Source organism: Tamandua tetradactyla, chromosome 9 (assembly GCF_023851605.1).
Source record: "Tamandua tetradactyla isolate mTamTet1 chromosome 9, mTamTet1.pri, whole genome shotgun sequence".
Taxonomy (NCBI): Eukaryota; Metazoa; Chordata; class Mammalia; order Pilosa; family Myrmecophagidae; genus Tamandua; species Tamandua tetradactyla.
Genome location: NC_135335.1, coordinates 10441200 through 10456196, shown reverse-complemented (window position 1 = coordinate 10456196; position 14997 = coordinate 10441200). Strand labels below are relative to the sequence as shown.

At 45.5% G+C, this 14997-nt stretch overlaps 1 protein-coding gene across 3 annotated transcripts in view; it reads left to right on the top strand.

Annotated features, from left to right (window-relative positions):
* The first annotated feature begins 2105 nt into the window (after window positions 1-2105).
* The window catches only part of STIP1 (stress induced phosphoprotein 1), a 13742-nt gene continuing 850 nt past the window's right edge, over window positions 2106-14997 (top strand). The window contains exons 1-14 of one of the 3 annotated variants that reach the window (XM_077115878.1): window positions 2114-2236; window positions 4459-4559; window positions 5634-5843; window positions 6324-6465; window positions 6629-6770; window positions 7441-7609; window positions 11053-11179; window positions 11278-11380; window positions 11635-11755; window positions 12302-12398; window positions 12526-12650; window positions 14189-14225; window positions 14435-14538; window positions 14733-14905. In XM_077115878.1, the coding sequence (XP_076971993.1) occupies window positions 4518-4559; window positions 5634-5843; window positions 6324-6465; window positions 6629-6770; window positions 7441-7609; window positions 11053-11179; window positions 11278-11380; window positions 11635-11755; window positions 12302-12398; window positions 12526-12650; window positions 14189-14225; window positions 14435-14538; window positions 14733-14905 (1592 nt within the window). In that variant the 5' untranslated portion in view covers window positions 2114-2236; window positions 4459-4517. Of the gene's footprint in view, window positions 2237-4458; window positions 4560-5633; window positions 5844-6323; window positions 6466-6628; window positions 6771-7440; window positions 7610-11052; window positions 11180-11277; window positions 11381-11634; window positions 11756-12301; window positions 12399-12525; window positions 12651-14188; window positions 14226-14434; window positions 14539-14732; window positions 14906-14997 lie in introns of all 3 variants that reach the window. The other 2 variants (XM_077115879.1, XM_077115880.1) reach the window with 2 other exon arrangements.

Genomic DNA, 14997 nt, shown 5'->3' with positions numbered 1-14997 from the left:
CTTCGTTCCATGACCCATATGCTGACGGGGGAAGCAAAAGCAGTCTCCCAGAAAGGTAGAAATATTCAACTTCCGCATTTAGAGAATTCCTGATATCCTTGCAAGCAATGGGGACAACCAAATCAATAGGCTGAGCCCTCGATCTTGGAGTTCACCCCTGTGAAACTTATTCCTACAAAGGACAGGCTAAGCCTACTTAAAATTAGGCCTAAGAGTCACCCTCAAAGATCCTCTTTTGTTGCTCAGATGTGGCCTCTCTCTAAGCCAACAGGACAAGCAAACTCACTGCCTCCCTCTCTCTACGTAGGACATGACTCCCAGGGGTGTAAACCGCTCTGGCAACATGGGACAGAAATCCTGGGATGAGCTAGAACTCGGCATCAAGGTATTGAGAAAACCTTCTTGACCAAAAGGGGGAAGAGAGAAACGAGACAAATCAATCGGCTGCTGAGAGATTTCAGAGTGGAGAGTTTATCCTGGAGATTATTCTTATGCATTACATAAATATCCCTTTTTAGTTTATGGTGTATTAGAGTGACTGGAGGGAAGTGCCTGAAACTGTAGAGCTGTGTTCCAGTAGCCTTGTTTCTTAAAGATGATTGTATAATGATAAAGTTTTTACAATGTGACTGTGTGATTGTGAAAACCTTCTGTCTGATGCTCCTTTTATCTAGGGGATGGACAGATGAGTAAAAAATATGGACAAAAAATAAGTAATGGGGGAACAATTGTTAAAATATATTGAGTACATTGAAATACTAGTGGCCAATGAGAGGGAGTGGTAAGGGGTAGGTATGGTAGGTTTGAGTTTTTTCCTTTTTCTTTCTTTTGCTGGAGAGAAGCAAATGTTCAAAAAATTGATCATGGTGATGAATACACAACCATATGATGATATTGTGAGCCACTGATTACACTCCACGTATAGAACGTTTCTATGTTAAAGTCTGACGATAACAAATATTTTTTTTAATAAAATAAAAGCAGCTTTCCAACCATCAAATAAGGGTCCTGCAGGCCCATCTCTTCCACACTCTAAGCCCTTTAGCCTCTCTCCGGGTGCCCACCCTCCCTCTCCCTTTCGAGACTGGGATTTAAGGCCGTACAGGCCCTCACTGGCCAGGAGGCAGTCACGGAACTCATTCTTGTGTTTGGGTCCTTCACACCTTTACATCGGACTGGAGACAGCACCGTTTCGTTAAGTACTTCCCGCGTGCACGGATCCTCCCAGGGCCCTAGATGACCGAACCCTTTACCCGAGAAGTTCAGAGAGGGTGTGCGGCTCCAGCAAGGACACCCAGCAGGCCTACGGGAACCGCCAGGGTGAGAGGTTCGGGTGTGTCCGGACCCAAGCCCCGGGGCGCTTCACCGCCACGCCGGACTTTCGGGGCACTCAGAACCTAACAATCTGGGATCCCCGGAAGGGCCAGTGCCCGGGGCCGAAGAGCTGGACAAGCGGGCACATGGCAGCCAGGGAGAAAGAATCGCCGGCGCCTCTCCCGCGGCGGACCCGGATCGTCAGCCCCATTAGCCTAGACCCCAAGCCCGACGCACAGACAGAAAGGCCCTCGACCGTGGGTTCTCGGTGGGAACCCACTGTAGAGAGAAGCGGGCCGGGCCGGGAGGCTCCGATGGCCCGCGAAGCCCACAGTCATCGCCTGCCCAGCGACAGAAGGCGACAGCGGTCTCCGACTCCGAAAAGCCACCAGACAGCCGAAACCAGAACTACCCTGTGATGGACAGCAACTTAAACCTATCAACGCAAGGTGCTGGCAATCCTCCGCCCAATTAAAATGTTTTTTACTTTGAAGGCGGGTGCGTCCCGGGCTCCAGAAAGAACGGAACCAATGGGAGCTCCTGGCGTGGTCGCGATTGGCGAACCATACGACCAATCGCTGTCGCGGAAACGTGCCCCTCCTTCGATCGCTAAGCCTTAAAATGGGAGGGGCTTTCGAGGAGAGGCCAATCCCGAGACGCGGAGGAGGCAGGCTGAGGAGATTACGCTCCAACTGCCCAATGAGTGGAAACGAAGATGATGGGCGGAACTTCAAGCCAATAGTGGAGGAGCGCAGGGAGCTCCCCGCCCCTCGGAGGAGTTGGACCAGTGAGCAGCCAAGGAAGGGGCGGGAGCCGGGGGTCCCGGCAGCTTCTAGTAGGTTCCAGAAGGCGGCGCGTGCGGTTGGGAACGCGGAGCGGACGGATTCGATTCAACCGGGTTCCGGGCCGGGCTATGGAGCAGGTGAAGGGGGAGGGGCGAGTTGAGGCCTGGGGGTCGCTCGGGGTTTAGCCGAGCCACGGGAGGAGGGACGCGGCGGGCGGTCCTGGCCGGGCCAAGCAGTGGCGTTGAGGAGCGGGCGGCGGCGGCGGGGAAGAGAGGGCGTGAGGGCTGCGGGCGCCGGGCCGGACGGGGGGGATGGTGCGAGGCCCTGTCCACTCCTGGCCGTGGGCAGGGCCGGGTCCCCTCCGCTCTCATCGCCCCCCGACTCGGCGGCGGGAAAAGGGGTCGTAGCCAGGCCCGGGAGGCCTGCGGGAGGTGGCTGTAGGCTAAGCGGGGGGGAGGGGAGGGGAGGTGGCCGCGGCGGCGGGACTGGGGGTGGAGGCGGGCGAGGGACCTCGGGAGGCGGGAAGGAGCGGCGCCAATCTCGGGGGATGCGCGATCCGGGAGCCCCGAGGCTGCCGACGGGGACGCCACCCAGCCCTTGGCCATGATGAACTTGGGGGACCGAGGGAGCGGAGACGGAGATCAGTTGAAAGTAGTTGGGGAGCTTCTCAAACTGGGACCCAGTTGGAGAAAAATGGAGCCTCTCAGAAGACCCTGGTGGGGGGAGTGTTGAGCGAAGGCCTGGGTAGCAGCGAACCGACTTTGCCTGATGCAGGAAAGGGGAGGGTGCAGCAAAAGTCCTTGGAACGAGTTTCAGATTTACTGTTGTTGCACGAATGTGCATGTGGCCCCTCCTCCCCCCCACGTTGTTTTGTGATTCTCGAGTGATTGATTGAGGACTGACACTTGAAACGTCGGTTTCTGGTTAGACAAGGAGGAATTCGTTGCGCTAGGAAATTTAGACCCTATCGATGAGCCAGAAGTCAAAGATTTGCTTTTGCCCAGCATTTTTGGGGGGGGTGGAATTCCAAGCTGTGGCTGCTTTCCGTAAAGGTGGTTATGTCCTCAGTGGTCTGTAGGTCGTGAGAGGTTGTGAGGTTTGTTTTAGTTGGAAGCTGTCATTGAAGGATAATGATTGGTGAAGAAAAAGAAAGCTGAACTCCCTTTTCCTTCGTTTTTTTTTTTTTTGTCTTTGATCAACAAAGGTGAACACTAATATGCCCCAGTTTATCTTTAGCCATACCTGGAGCCACTTTGTCAAACTAAAAATAAAAGTGTGAAGATGGGGAAGTCCGTAAACTTTTTGCTTCCTTGGGATAACTAGATTGTGTCAGGAATTAATCGACTTTGGTATAGGCAAGAAAAAATAGAAAAGGTCGCTTCCTGTCCTTACCAAGTTCGAAATGGATTGTTTGACTAAACTGAGGGCTGCAAACTTAAATGGTAAACGTCCTTACCAGTAATGAACCTGATATTTTAACTCTAGGTGTGTTAGAACCTGCAGTCTTGAAGCTATTCCTGAAAACCTTGTGACCTCTCTGCCTTTGTTTCCAATTTCAGTTCTGTGAAATACATACTTCCATTTGGGAAACAATCAGATTGACCTAGTTTGTGTTGAAAGTTGTATTTTCTTTATAGGCACTTTTCAGATCCCAGAGTGATACACTTTTTTTACATTTGACCTAATGCTGATCTATAACTGTTTACCATGACACTGTTAATACTTATTGTTACATGTACTGCGTGCTGGTATTTTTTACTGGACCTTTTAAAATGCTGGTCATGACCTACAAAATTGATTTCCTGGCCCACTGCAGGTGGCTACTCAGTTTGTAAAATGCTGTTTCATAGGATAAGCTAGAACTTAAGGTGTTCTTCAGCTGTCTCTTTTTTTTTTTTTTTTTTCACATGGGCAGGCACCCGGAACTTCAGCTGTCTCTTAATATCAGTTGAGTTTTTGTAACTTCTTGCCTTCTAACCTTCATCCTGGGTCCTAAAAGTTTCATCTCTTGCTTGCTAAATGTGGCAGTCTCCCACCCTCTCTCCTTCTCCCTTGACTCTCTAGAATCTCTCTAGGTGATGGAGTCTCAATTGGTATGCGTCAGAGGTTCCAAAATATAACAGAATTCTTTTTGGCAGCACCTTACTCCAGTCACAGTGGTTGAAGCAAAGAAAGTACAGCAATTGAGTAGTTTGAATGACAGCTTGATCTCACCAAATGTGTTTGCATTTTTAAGAGAGCTTTTGGGGTGTGGCATCTTATTCCAGTGTGTTTGAGAGGATAGGGGACCATTTTCCTTTACTAGTCTACTTAAAACAAATACCAGGTGGGCTAGCTTTTAACGATGGGAATGTATTAGCTTACAAACTTACAGTTTTGAGGCCGTGAAAATATCCAAATCAAGACATCATCAAGGGGATGCTTTCTGCGAGACCCTGGAGTCGTCTGTTACATAGCAAGGTACCTGGCAGCACCTGCTGGTCTCTTCCTCCTCTGCTCCTCTGGGTTTCCTTAATTTCAGTTTCTTGCTTCTATGGCTTTCTTTTTCCCTCCTCTCCCTCCTCTTTCTCTTTCTCTCTGTCTCTTATTTATTCCATTTATGAAGGACTCCAGTAAGCAGATTAAGACCTGTCCTGAATGAGGTGGGTTTCACCTTAAAGTAGCTTCATGAAAATATCCTACATAAATTGGGTCCCCACCCATAGGAATGGATTAACTTTAAGAACATACTTTCAGGGGTGCATACAGTTTCAAACCACCACAGGAACTAAACCACTGAAGTGTTTCTTTATCTTCCCCACACCTTTATAATAATTTTTTTTAAATGGGGCAAGAACCAAGTCATTTGGCGGGGTGGGGGGGGGTAGCTAGCTTTCCTTTATCCATTAAGAAACAGCATTAATTTACCATATGGTGACATATGACCACACCAGTAAATAGAAGAAAGTTCTTTTCTGGTATGAGGAAACAATTGCGTGCCACAGGGTGGGCATCTTTTTGCTCCAGAGGAAGGGAAAACTTCCCTTGCCATCGTAAGCCAGGTCACTGGACCATGTTATCAATGTTATGTTCTAACCACCTTGTCCTGATTGCTGCTCTCTTGAGGAGTAATTAGGCCTGTGCTCAGTTTTATCTTTGGGACTCTTTGGAAATCTATGACAAATCTGCTTTTCCATGAAAGGATCTCATGGGTTATGTCCTACAGAGGCTTCATCTGCTCAAGGTGGAGACTTTTGAGAGATTAGCTTGATAATTTGCTAATCTACAGATGAGTCAGTGGAAAACAGAGAGACTTGGGCTTCTTTTTCCTGGTAATTTTTTTCCCTGTTGGTTCCCAAAGGTGTGAGAAATGTAAATGAAATAATCTAAGATTTTGCCTCTGATCTGTAAAGTAACCTATTTGTTGATAACTTCAGAAAAGAATGAGTGTCACCTAAAAACTTGGTCAAAAGAAGCATATGATAGAGACTGGACTAACACCATTCCTTGTACTTCCTTTTCCATGTGTTTTAAAACATCTTTTCATTATTTCAGGTAAATGAGCTCAAAGAGAAGGGCAATAAGGCCCTGAGTGCGGGTAACATTGATGACGCGTTACAGTGCTACTCTGAGGCCATCAAATTAGATCCCCAGAACCATGTGCTCTACAGCAATCGGTCGGCAGCCTATGCCAAGAAAGGAGACTACCAGAAGGCTTATGAGGATGGGTGCAAAACTGTTGACTTAAAGCCTGACTGGGGCAAGGTAAGCTGTGGGTGAGTGGGGCCTCAGACTTTTCCCAGAAGCGCCTTTTAATACTCTCAAGCATGCAGTTTTTAAATCTCAAGCCCACCTGACTTCTCTAGTTGTGTTCATTTTTACCTACCCACCCTCTTCCCTGTTCGAGTGTTTTCCTTGGGGTGATAGAATATTTCGTCAAATCTTAGAAACTATTTGTTGTAAGACATCCCTTGTTTTTTGTACTACTAAGAAGTGCTGCCAAAGAAACTGACAAACACTGTTAGTTGTAAATGAATGGGAAAGGTATGTGTGTGTCTTTGATGTTTGGCTGGGTTCTTACAGTATCAATCTTGGCATCCTGCTTTTCTTTCTATTTTCTCTTTGACTTTCACGTGAATACCCACTTTGTTCCATGAAGTGTAAAGTAGATTCTTTTGAGTTCATCTTCTGGATACATCTAGGGGTCCTTTATTTTTGTTTTGTGTCTTTCTTCACTGGTTTAAGGGCTATTCGCGAAAAGCAGCAGCTCTTGAGTTCTTAAACCGGTTTGAAGAAGCCAAACGAACCTATGAGGAGGGTTTAAAACATGAAGCAAATAACCTTCAGCTCAAAGAGGGTTTACAGAATATGGAGGCCCGATTGGCAGGTAGGTACTATGTACACTGTCTTTTTTGTTTTTAGTAACTATCTTTTAATTGCGTTTTAATTTTGAGACTGTTTTTCTCTGCAATATCACCCTGTTTAGTCTGTGGGGACACAGTAGCTAGAGTGAGCTATTTTCACAGATGCACTTTCCTTTGTTTAAACAGAGAGGAAATTCATGAACCCTTTCAGTATGCCTAATCTGTATCAGAAGTTGGAAAGTGACCCCAAGACAAGGACGCTCCTCAGTGATCCAACCTACCGGGACCTGATAGAGCAACTGCGAAATAAGCCATCTGACCTGGGCACGTAAGTAGGGGCAGCACATGGTGTCTCGGGGACTGGCCTGTGAGCATTGTGCTCTTCTTGCTAGGACCGTATAGCAGAGTATTTCCTGGTTCCAGTTGCAGGGTTTCTGCCTGTGCTTCGTCTCCACAGAGCAGTGGAGGGGTTGGTTTTTTATTTGTATTGATTGAGAGGGTCAGGGGTAGCATGTATCAAAATCTAGAATGTTCTCTCTAATCGACACATTCTTCTTCCCTGCTCCCTGTGACTCTGATCCAGTACCACTGCCGTTCTCCCCATACACACAGGCCCCACACTGTGTATATTGGACAAGGGAAAAAGTTAACAAAGAATCTTGGATATACTGATGTGTCTCCAATCTCAAATTGATATCCATTGCTATCTGAATCTCACTGGCTCCTGAGATCAGATCGTGAAGGACACCTGCAGTAGTTAATTCCTCCCTCTTTCTGCAGGCTTCAAGAAATACCTGACTTCTCCTATCGTGTTTTAGATGGGGCTTTGAAGGGTTGAGTAGTCCCCAGTGAAAACACATGGGTAGTACAGAATCTAGTGATCTTTTGGTGGGTAAAAAGCTTCTATGTATAGGAACCTTAATTTCAGCAGTAAGTGGTGTTTAAGATAGGTTGTGAGTAGGTGTATTTGTCAGTTTTCTTTCTCATCAATATTTTAGGAAACTACAAGACCCACGGATCATGACCACTCTCAGTGTCCTCCTTGGAGTTGATCTGGGCGGTGTGGATGAGGAAGACGAGGCTGCCACGCCTCCACCACCACCTCCCCCCAAAAAGGAGACCAAACCAGAGCCAATGGAAGAAGACCTTCCAGAGAATAAGAAGCAGGTCTCGTGTGCTTTTCATTTTCATAGCATTTATAAACAACTCAGTCAACTAGAAATAAATAACATATCTCAGATGGGGGTATCGCCAAGTCTTGGATGACCGTAATTATGTTTTGAGGGTTTAGTATGTGCCAGGCACTGTATTCTATTGCTCTGTGAGTGATTTTGTTTACTCTTGAGAGTGATATTTTTGAGAGGCCCAGAGAGACTCAGTGTCTTCCCAAAGGTTATAGAACCAGTGTTGAATTACTGACTTGAATCAGATTTAACTCTGCACTTGCAAAATGAATGCCATTTTTGCTTGTGGATGGGGTTGATTTTAGGTAGTGAGCACTAAGCCTTGGTTTTTAAACCTCTTGCAGTCTTCCCCCCCCCCCTTCACAAGGAAGTTGGAGGTACTGGGGTGGAGGTAGGGGTCAGGTAAATGACTGATAACTGGGGCTGACTAGTTTTTTGCAGTTTTGTTAAAACCACCAATCTGGAACAGATGGCCTGTAGGGTAGGAGATATCCTCTTTCTGTTCTTCTCTATCATTATTATTGTTTGTTTTTTTATTTTAAATGGTCAATATATCAAAAAAACTGCTGCACGAGAAATTTCATGGGAATCATATCTTTTAAAAACAAGCAGCCACTATGGTGTTGCCAGCAAATTTCCTGTTAGGGCAAGAAAATAAAGAAGCAACGAGTAGTCCTGACCCTGCCATGGTCCAGGAGAATGTTGTCCCATCTGTCTATAGGTTTCTGCTTCCTGAGTAGATGACATGTCTTAAAAGTTGTACACTTCGCAACAGTGTCTTGCAGAGCCTAAATACTTTTTTTGTGTTTTTTTTTTGTGAAATATATATATATACAAAAAGCAATAATTTTCAGAATATATTTCATCAAGTAATTACAGAACAGATATCAAAATTTGGTATGGGTTACCATTCTGCATTTTCAGGTTTTTCCTTCTAGCTACTCCAAAACTCTGGAAGCTAAAAGAAATATCGTTATAGTGATTTAGCAGTCATAATTCATTTGTTATATCCTATCTTCTCTTTTATAACTCCTCCTCCATTGATCCTCCTCCTAACCATAGGGATCTTTGGGTTATAACTTTTTCGTGTTGAAGAGGGGTATCAACAATATAGGATAAGAGGATGGCATTAGTTGATATGCTTGGAGAGGCTGGTCCCTTTGAGTTTCAGGACTTACCTGAGCTATGAACCCTCTGGAGGTTATAGGTTTCAGGAAAGTAAACTTAGTACGTGAAACTTTTACAGAATCTTGGAGCCCTAGGTGTTCTGTAGGGTTGACAGGGATGATGTTAGTTGGGGTATGGCCAGCCATGGCAATTAGCAGTATCTGACTAAAGCTTACATAAGAGTAGCCTCCGGAATAATCTCTTGCCTCCCTTTGAACTCCTTTAGCTGCTGATACCTTAATTTTTTACATTTCTTTACCCTCTCTTAGTCCAGAAGGCATTGTCAGTCCCTTGGTGCCAGGGCCAGACTCAACCCTGGGAGTCATGTCCTCTGTCATCAGAGAGACTTTCACCCCTAAATGTTATGTCGCATGCAGGGGGAAGGTAATGATTTTCCTTGCGGAGTTGGGTTTAGAGAAAGAGCCCACATCTGAGCAACCAAAGAGGTTTTCTGAAAACAACTATTAGGCATAATTATAGAGAGTCTTAGCTTCTCCACTACAAAATTAAGTTTTGTAAGGGCAAGCCTCAAAATCAAGGGATTGGCCTATTTTCTTGATAGTCCTTAATGTTTGAGAGAAGTACCAGAGGGTTCCCAAATGGGAAAATTTAGTATTTCTGTATACATTTTTCCAGTCCCTCAGGGTACTCTGCCAATACTTTTATCAGCCCACCATAGTCTGGGATGTCTCCAGGTTTTACATTAAACTATATAGTGTTACAGGGCTTCATTCCCATTCTGGGCTCCATGTGTTTGGATTGTTTAAATGAGCCATCCAAACAGGTTGTGATAAGATTGCATTTTACAGAAAATTTAGGTTCTAGACACAATAAACCTTTCTGCCTTTGGTCTCATGTAATAGATGATGCTGTAGAGTACATACACTTTTCTTCTGCCCTGTGTTCTGACTTAGCTTAGTCCCAACCAGATTGGCTTCATTATATTATCTCTACTTGAAGCCTGATCTCTTTTTCGGTTTCTGTAACTATTATTGTAGGTAGCAGTGCTGACTTCCAGAGCTGTAGAACTCCAGCTCTGAATCTTAGGTGTCACAGGGGTATTCACAGTTCCAGGAAAATAGCAGCCTATACACATACAGCTCAGCGTCTCAGAATCTAGAAATACACTTAAAATTTCAGACTAAGTATGGCACCTATAAGAGCTTACCATCCAGACTCTGATTCTCTTACATGTAGTTTCTGAAAGAGACCATAGCATGTTTGCTCTTTTGTTTCTGTCTTATTTTGCATAATGCATTGTCCCCAGGGTTCATTCAGTTCCTCGTGTGCCTCCTGACGTTATTCCTTTTTGTAGCTGCAGAGTATTCCATTTTATATATATGTAAATATATATATATAATGATTTTGTATAGTTTGCCTTTGGCCCCCTCCATCCTTTGGGCATCGTGGATAATTTCCACAATAAACAGTATCTTACAGTGTCCTGACTTGTTTCCGCAGTCAGCAGCACTTCCCATTTTAGACAGTTTTCATTGGTCCAAAGAGACAGAGAAGCAATAAACATAGCTTCACCAAGTACAAATCAAAACTTTTCCTCTTCTCTTGTCCCTCTCCCCCAGTTATTTACCCCTGGTATTACGGTGGTACTGTTTGCTGTCTTCGTGTTGACTATAGACCATAGCATGCCATATTAGTTATCCCCCTCCTAAAGGCGTTTGTTTCCCTTTGGAACCACAGATTGTTGCCAAATTTAGCACCTGTAAATGGCTGAGCGTTGGTTGTTCAGGGTATCTTGATGCTGGAAAAAGGCTCTATAATGTGGGTGGCAGTGAGCTATACTCAAGACTGCTGGCATGGGTATGGCCCCTTCTAATCCTCTCACCGCCCCCCTGCTCTTGTTCTCTGGCAACTAAGACCCCGAGGGAGCCATGTGACAGAAAAACAACTTACTGCCAGCTCTCAAAATAAAACCTGGTATAAAACTATGCTGTCCTCCCCACTTGCTTTTAGTTGAAGGGATTTCCTCTCTCACCTTAAAGAAACCCTCTACTCCCTGACAAAGATCCAGAGAGTAAGTGGAAAAGGGGGGAGTTACGAGTTTAATTTCTCACTCCTAGCACTACACTGTTTTAACACCTAGCTGATGGTGCGTCAGCAGGCCTTGGATATGGAGGAACTTGGTTCCGTAGACATGTTAGTTGCATGTGCTATTTCAGTACTTCTGACAGGTCAGAGATGGTTTTCTTTGCTCTCTGAATGGGATGTACTCAGCACTCACTTCTTCCCACCCTCCTCTAGGCACTGAAAGAAAAGGAACTGGGGAATGACGCCTACAAGAAGAAAGACTTTGACACAGCCTTGGGGCATTATGACAGAGCCAAGGAGCTGGACCCCACCAATATGACTTACATTACCAATCAGGCAGGTAAGGCCCAGAAACGAGGGACAGATGAGCTCTTCCACACTGGAGGGAAGTAGTGAAGACTCACTGTCCCCTTCGTAACTGTCCTTCCTGCCTGGCAGCGGTGTACTTTGAAAAGGGCGATTACAATAAATGCCGGGAGCTGTGTGAGAAGGCCATTGAAGTGGGAAGAGAAAACCGAGAAGACTATCGACAGATCGCCAAGTACGTTCTGGAATACCTCAAGTAGTGTGGAGGGTTTGCCTTGTTTGGGGAGGGGACTTGGCTGGCTGCAGAGCCTGCTTTGTGAAGGGCGGACTGGAAAAGAGGTCACAGGAGTGCAACAAGGGTATTGAAAGGGCCTTAGTCCCTAGGGTTAAAGTGAGCCTCGTTTCCCATTGCAGCTGTATTGTGTCTGCAGGGACAGGGAGTCTCTGGCCCTGCCCCTACTGAATACTTTTTCCTCTTGCCTTTATCAGAGCTTATGCCCGGATTGGGAACTCTTACTTCAAAGAAGAAAAGTATAAAGATGCCATCCATTTCTACAACAAATCTTTGGCAGAACACCGGACCCCAGATGTGCTCAAGAAATGCCAGCAGGTGGGTATAGAGAGAATAGGAGAGTATTACTAACTTTATTATTACTAGTATTTGTTTGTTTTTAATTTCTTAGTAATTGTTATTGTTAACGTTTTTTAAATAGTGGCTTTGGTCATTTTATGCAATTCCTCCCCTGGTGCTTCATGATAGCATGTTGGAAATATTCTTTTTTGCAGTGTTTTTTTTTATTGGCCAAGATTTGAATTTTAAATGTGTTAGTGTTGAGGGTCAGTGTACTAACAGTGTTATGGTTCTTACTGTAATTTAAGACTTTCTTATTTTGTATAGCCAAAGGTCAGAAAATGAATTGTGGTGTCAGTGCCTGGTGGTTTTCATTTGGGGTGTATCGTTGTCCCGAGTGCACATCCCTACTGTTTATTCTGTTGGATGTACATTGATAGTGAGAAGCATAACGTTATTTTTAAAGAGCGTTAAATCTTACCAGCAGTAGTCTTTAAAAATTGGAAACCTAATCAGACTTCTTAACCCTGTATGTGAAATTTTATGGGGCTTTAAATTAATATTTGAAGAGTTATTTTTTCTTAGGCAGAGAAAATCCTGAAGGAGCAGGAGCGGCTGGCCTACATTAACCCTGACCTGGCTCTGGAGGAGAAGAACAAGGGCAATGAGTGTTTCCAGAAAGGTTAGGTCAGGGGTCTTTCTGGATAAGATGGTGTGGACGTCCTTTCTGTGCCTTCACTGCAGAGTAAATACGGCCTGATTGGACACGGTGGAGTTTACTTTTTTAAAAATTGTTTTTCCCCACCCAGGGGATTATCCCCAGGCCATGAAGCATTATACAGAAGCCATCAAACGGAACCCTCGAGACGCCAAATTATACAGCAACCGAGCTGCCTGCTACACCAAACTCCTTGAGTTTCAGCTGGCGCTCAAGGTGAGAAGATCTAGAAGATGTGAACACTGATTGTCACCTGTACAGGAGGGATAGGTTGTCTTCCCTCTTTCTGTGTTTTCATCAACATTGGGTTTTTGTTCTTTCGAGTATGGACTTACGGTGGTGTGTATGTTTATAAAATAGGGGACCTCTGCCCAGCCCTGGCCTGTGTAGTTATCGTGGTTGGGAGTAATTGGAAAAGTGATCCTTTTCCACTTTTTCTGGGGACTGTGATTCCACACTCCACCTCTTATTACTCTTTACTTTTTGTTTAACTCAGCTAGGTAGGTCTGCTTCTCTCATCACATCAAGGTTGGTCATGTATGATTTCTTGATCCCAGGAACTTGTTTCGCCTGATTCTCCTGAATGTGATCTGTTCTATGCTTCTATCAGTGATTCCTTGTTCTCCAACAGACATACCTGGGCCATCTTGTGGGTGGGTGTCAAGATGGGATTTATCTAGAGCCCACCAGTATCTGGGTCCGTGTTGGGTTTTGTTTTCAGTGCCGCCATCTTCTGGATCTGTGTCTGACTTAGAGTACGTTACTGCCAAGTGGGGGAGATATTTTCCCAGTCATGCAAGGCAAATAAAAAGAACAAACGGATACCTGTGTTCTCCTTCTCAAATCAGTGATTGACACATTGACACATTTTTGCTGAGCCATTTCTGAGAGGCATTGCACACATTGTGGCACTTGACCTCTAAATTCTTGAGCTTGCGTCTTCCGAGATGTCTTTTCCCCACACTACTTTGAGCACACCTAATGCTGCCAAGACAGAGGCCATCTGTTCTTTGTCCATAATCAGATTTCTCCGGCTGCCCCCCAAAATACTTCCATTTGTCATGTTCTCTGGTTTCTCAAATTAGAACATTTTCCCTGCCTTCTCCACCCACCCTGTAACGTTACCCTTTTTATATGAGATGGTCTGTAATCTGGATTTGTCTTTCCCTGTGGTGTCGCTTGATTTGCTCTTCTTTTGCTGAGCCTACTGCTAAGTAACGCAGATGGTAGGACTAGCAGAAACACCAGAGATGAAAGTGAATGCTTTGTAATGCCTCTGGATGAAAGAGTTATGATTGTAAATGATCTGCTACCTCAGCTTTTATCTAAAGGAGTGAACCTCCTTTAGGGTGGGAGGATGGTTAGCTGATTGTTTAATTGGCCTGGCAATTTTGTGGCTTCTCAGTTAACTGCACATGTTATGTAGCAAGAGCCAGGAGAGATATTGCTTTCTCATTATGCCTTCAGTCTTTGTGGGGGTATTACTGCATTTGGGCAGGAGGCCACAGAAGGCACCAGCAGCTGTCTCCAGCTCCATTCCCCAGGGTTGCAGGTGCCTGGAAAAACTCCCTTCCTTGGGCCACTTTGAATATCTTCCTTGAACTAGAGGAAGGCCAGTTTCAACAAGGATCGATTGAGCCACCACCAAGTAAGGGGCCCTGGGCATCAACCGGAAGGTTTGCTTTGTAGAGAGGGTGCGGTAAAGACCTCTGACTTGAGCCTTGTAGAGCCTAATTCTCTTTTGCCTCTTCTAGGACTGTGAGGAGTGTATTCAACTAGAGCCAACCTTCAGTAAGTGCTTTCTGCTGCATTTCCTCTTGTCTTGTAACTGTGGTCGAGATTGAAAGAGAAGGAAAGGGCATGTTCCCTGTGTACCGTGTGTCCTCAGGGCCTGCAGCACTCGGGACTTAGCTGCAGTAGGCGTAAAGGATGTTGATGTTCAGGGGAAGATGGGGAAAGAAGCGTTTTGGGTTGATGCTTCATCTTTCTTTTGTCTGTAGTCAAGGGTTATACACGGAAAGCAGCTGCCCTGGAAGCAATGAAGGACTACACAAAAGCCATGGATGTCTACCAGAAGGCGCTAGAACTGGACTCCAACTGTAAGGTAGGGCTGCCTCTGGCCCTCAGTGGACTCTCCCCTCTCCATTTCTCCTTTGGTTTTTGCAGTGGTCATTTGCTGGTTTTTCCCTCACGCCTCGGTTTCTGTAACTGAATGTTCATTTCTCTCTCTCCCCTTCTCAATTACTTCTGTTATCCCAAACCTAAGACACTTTCTCCTTTATCTTTGCTGGGATGCAGGAGGCCGCAGACGGTTACCAACGCTGTGTAATGGCCCAGTATAACCGCCATGACAGCCCTGAGGATGTGAAGCGTCGGGCCATGGCTGACCCTGAGGTGCAGCAGATAATGAGTGACCCAGCCATGCGGCTCATCTTGGAGCAGATGCAGAAGGACCCCCAGGCACTCAGCGAGTAAGTAGAGTTGTGGGAGACAGCCTTTTAAAAAAGGTGAACAAGAGTAGTTAGATGAGAAGGCGTGAGGGGTTGGAAACATGACCTGTCAG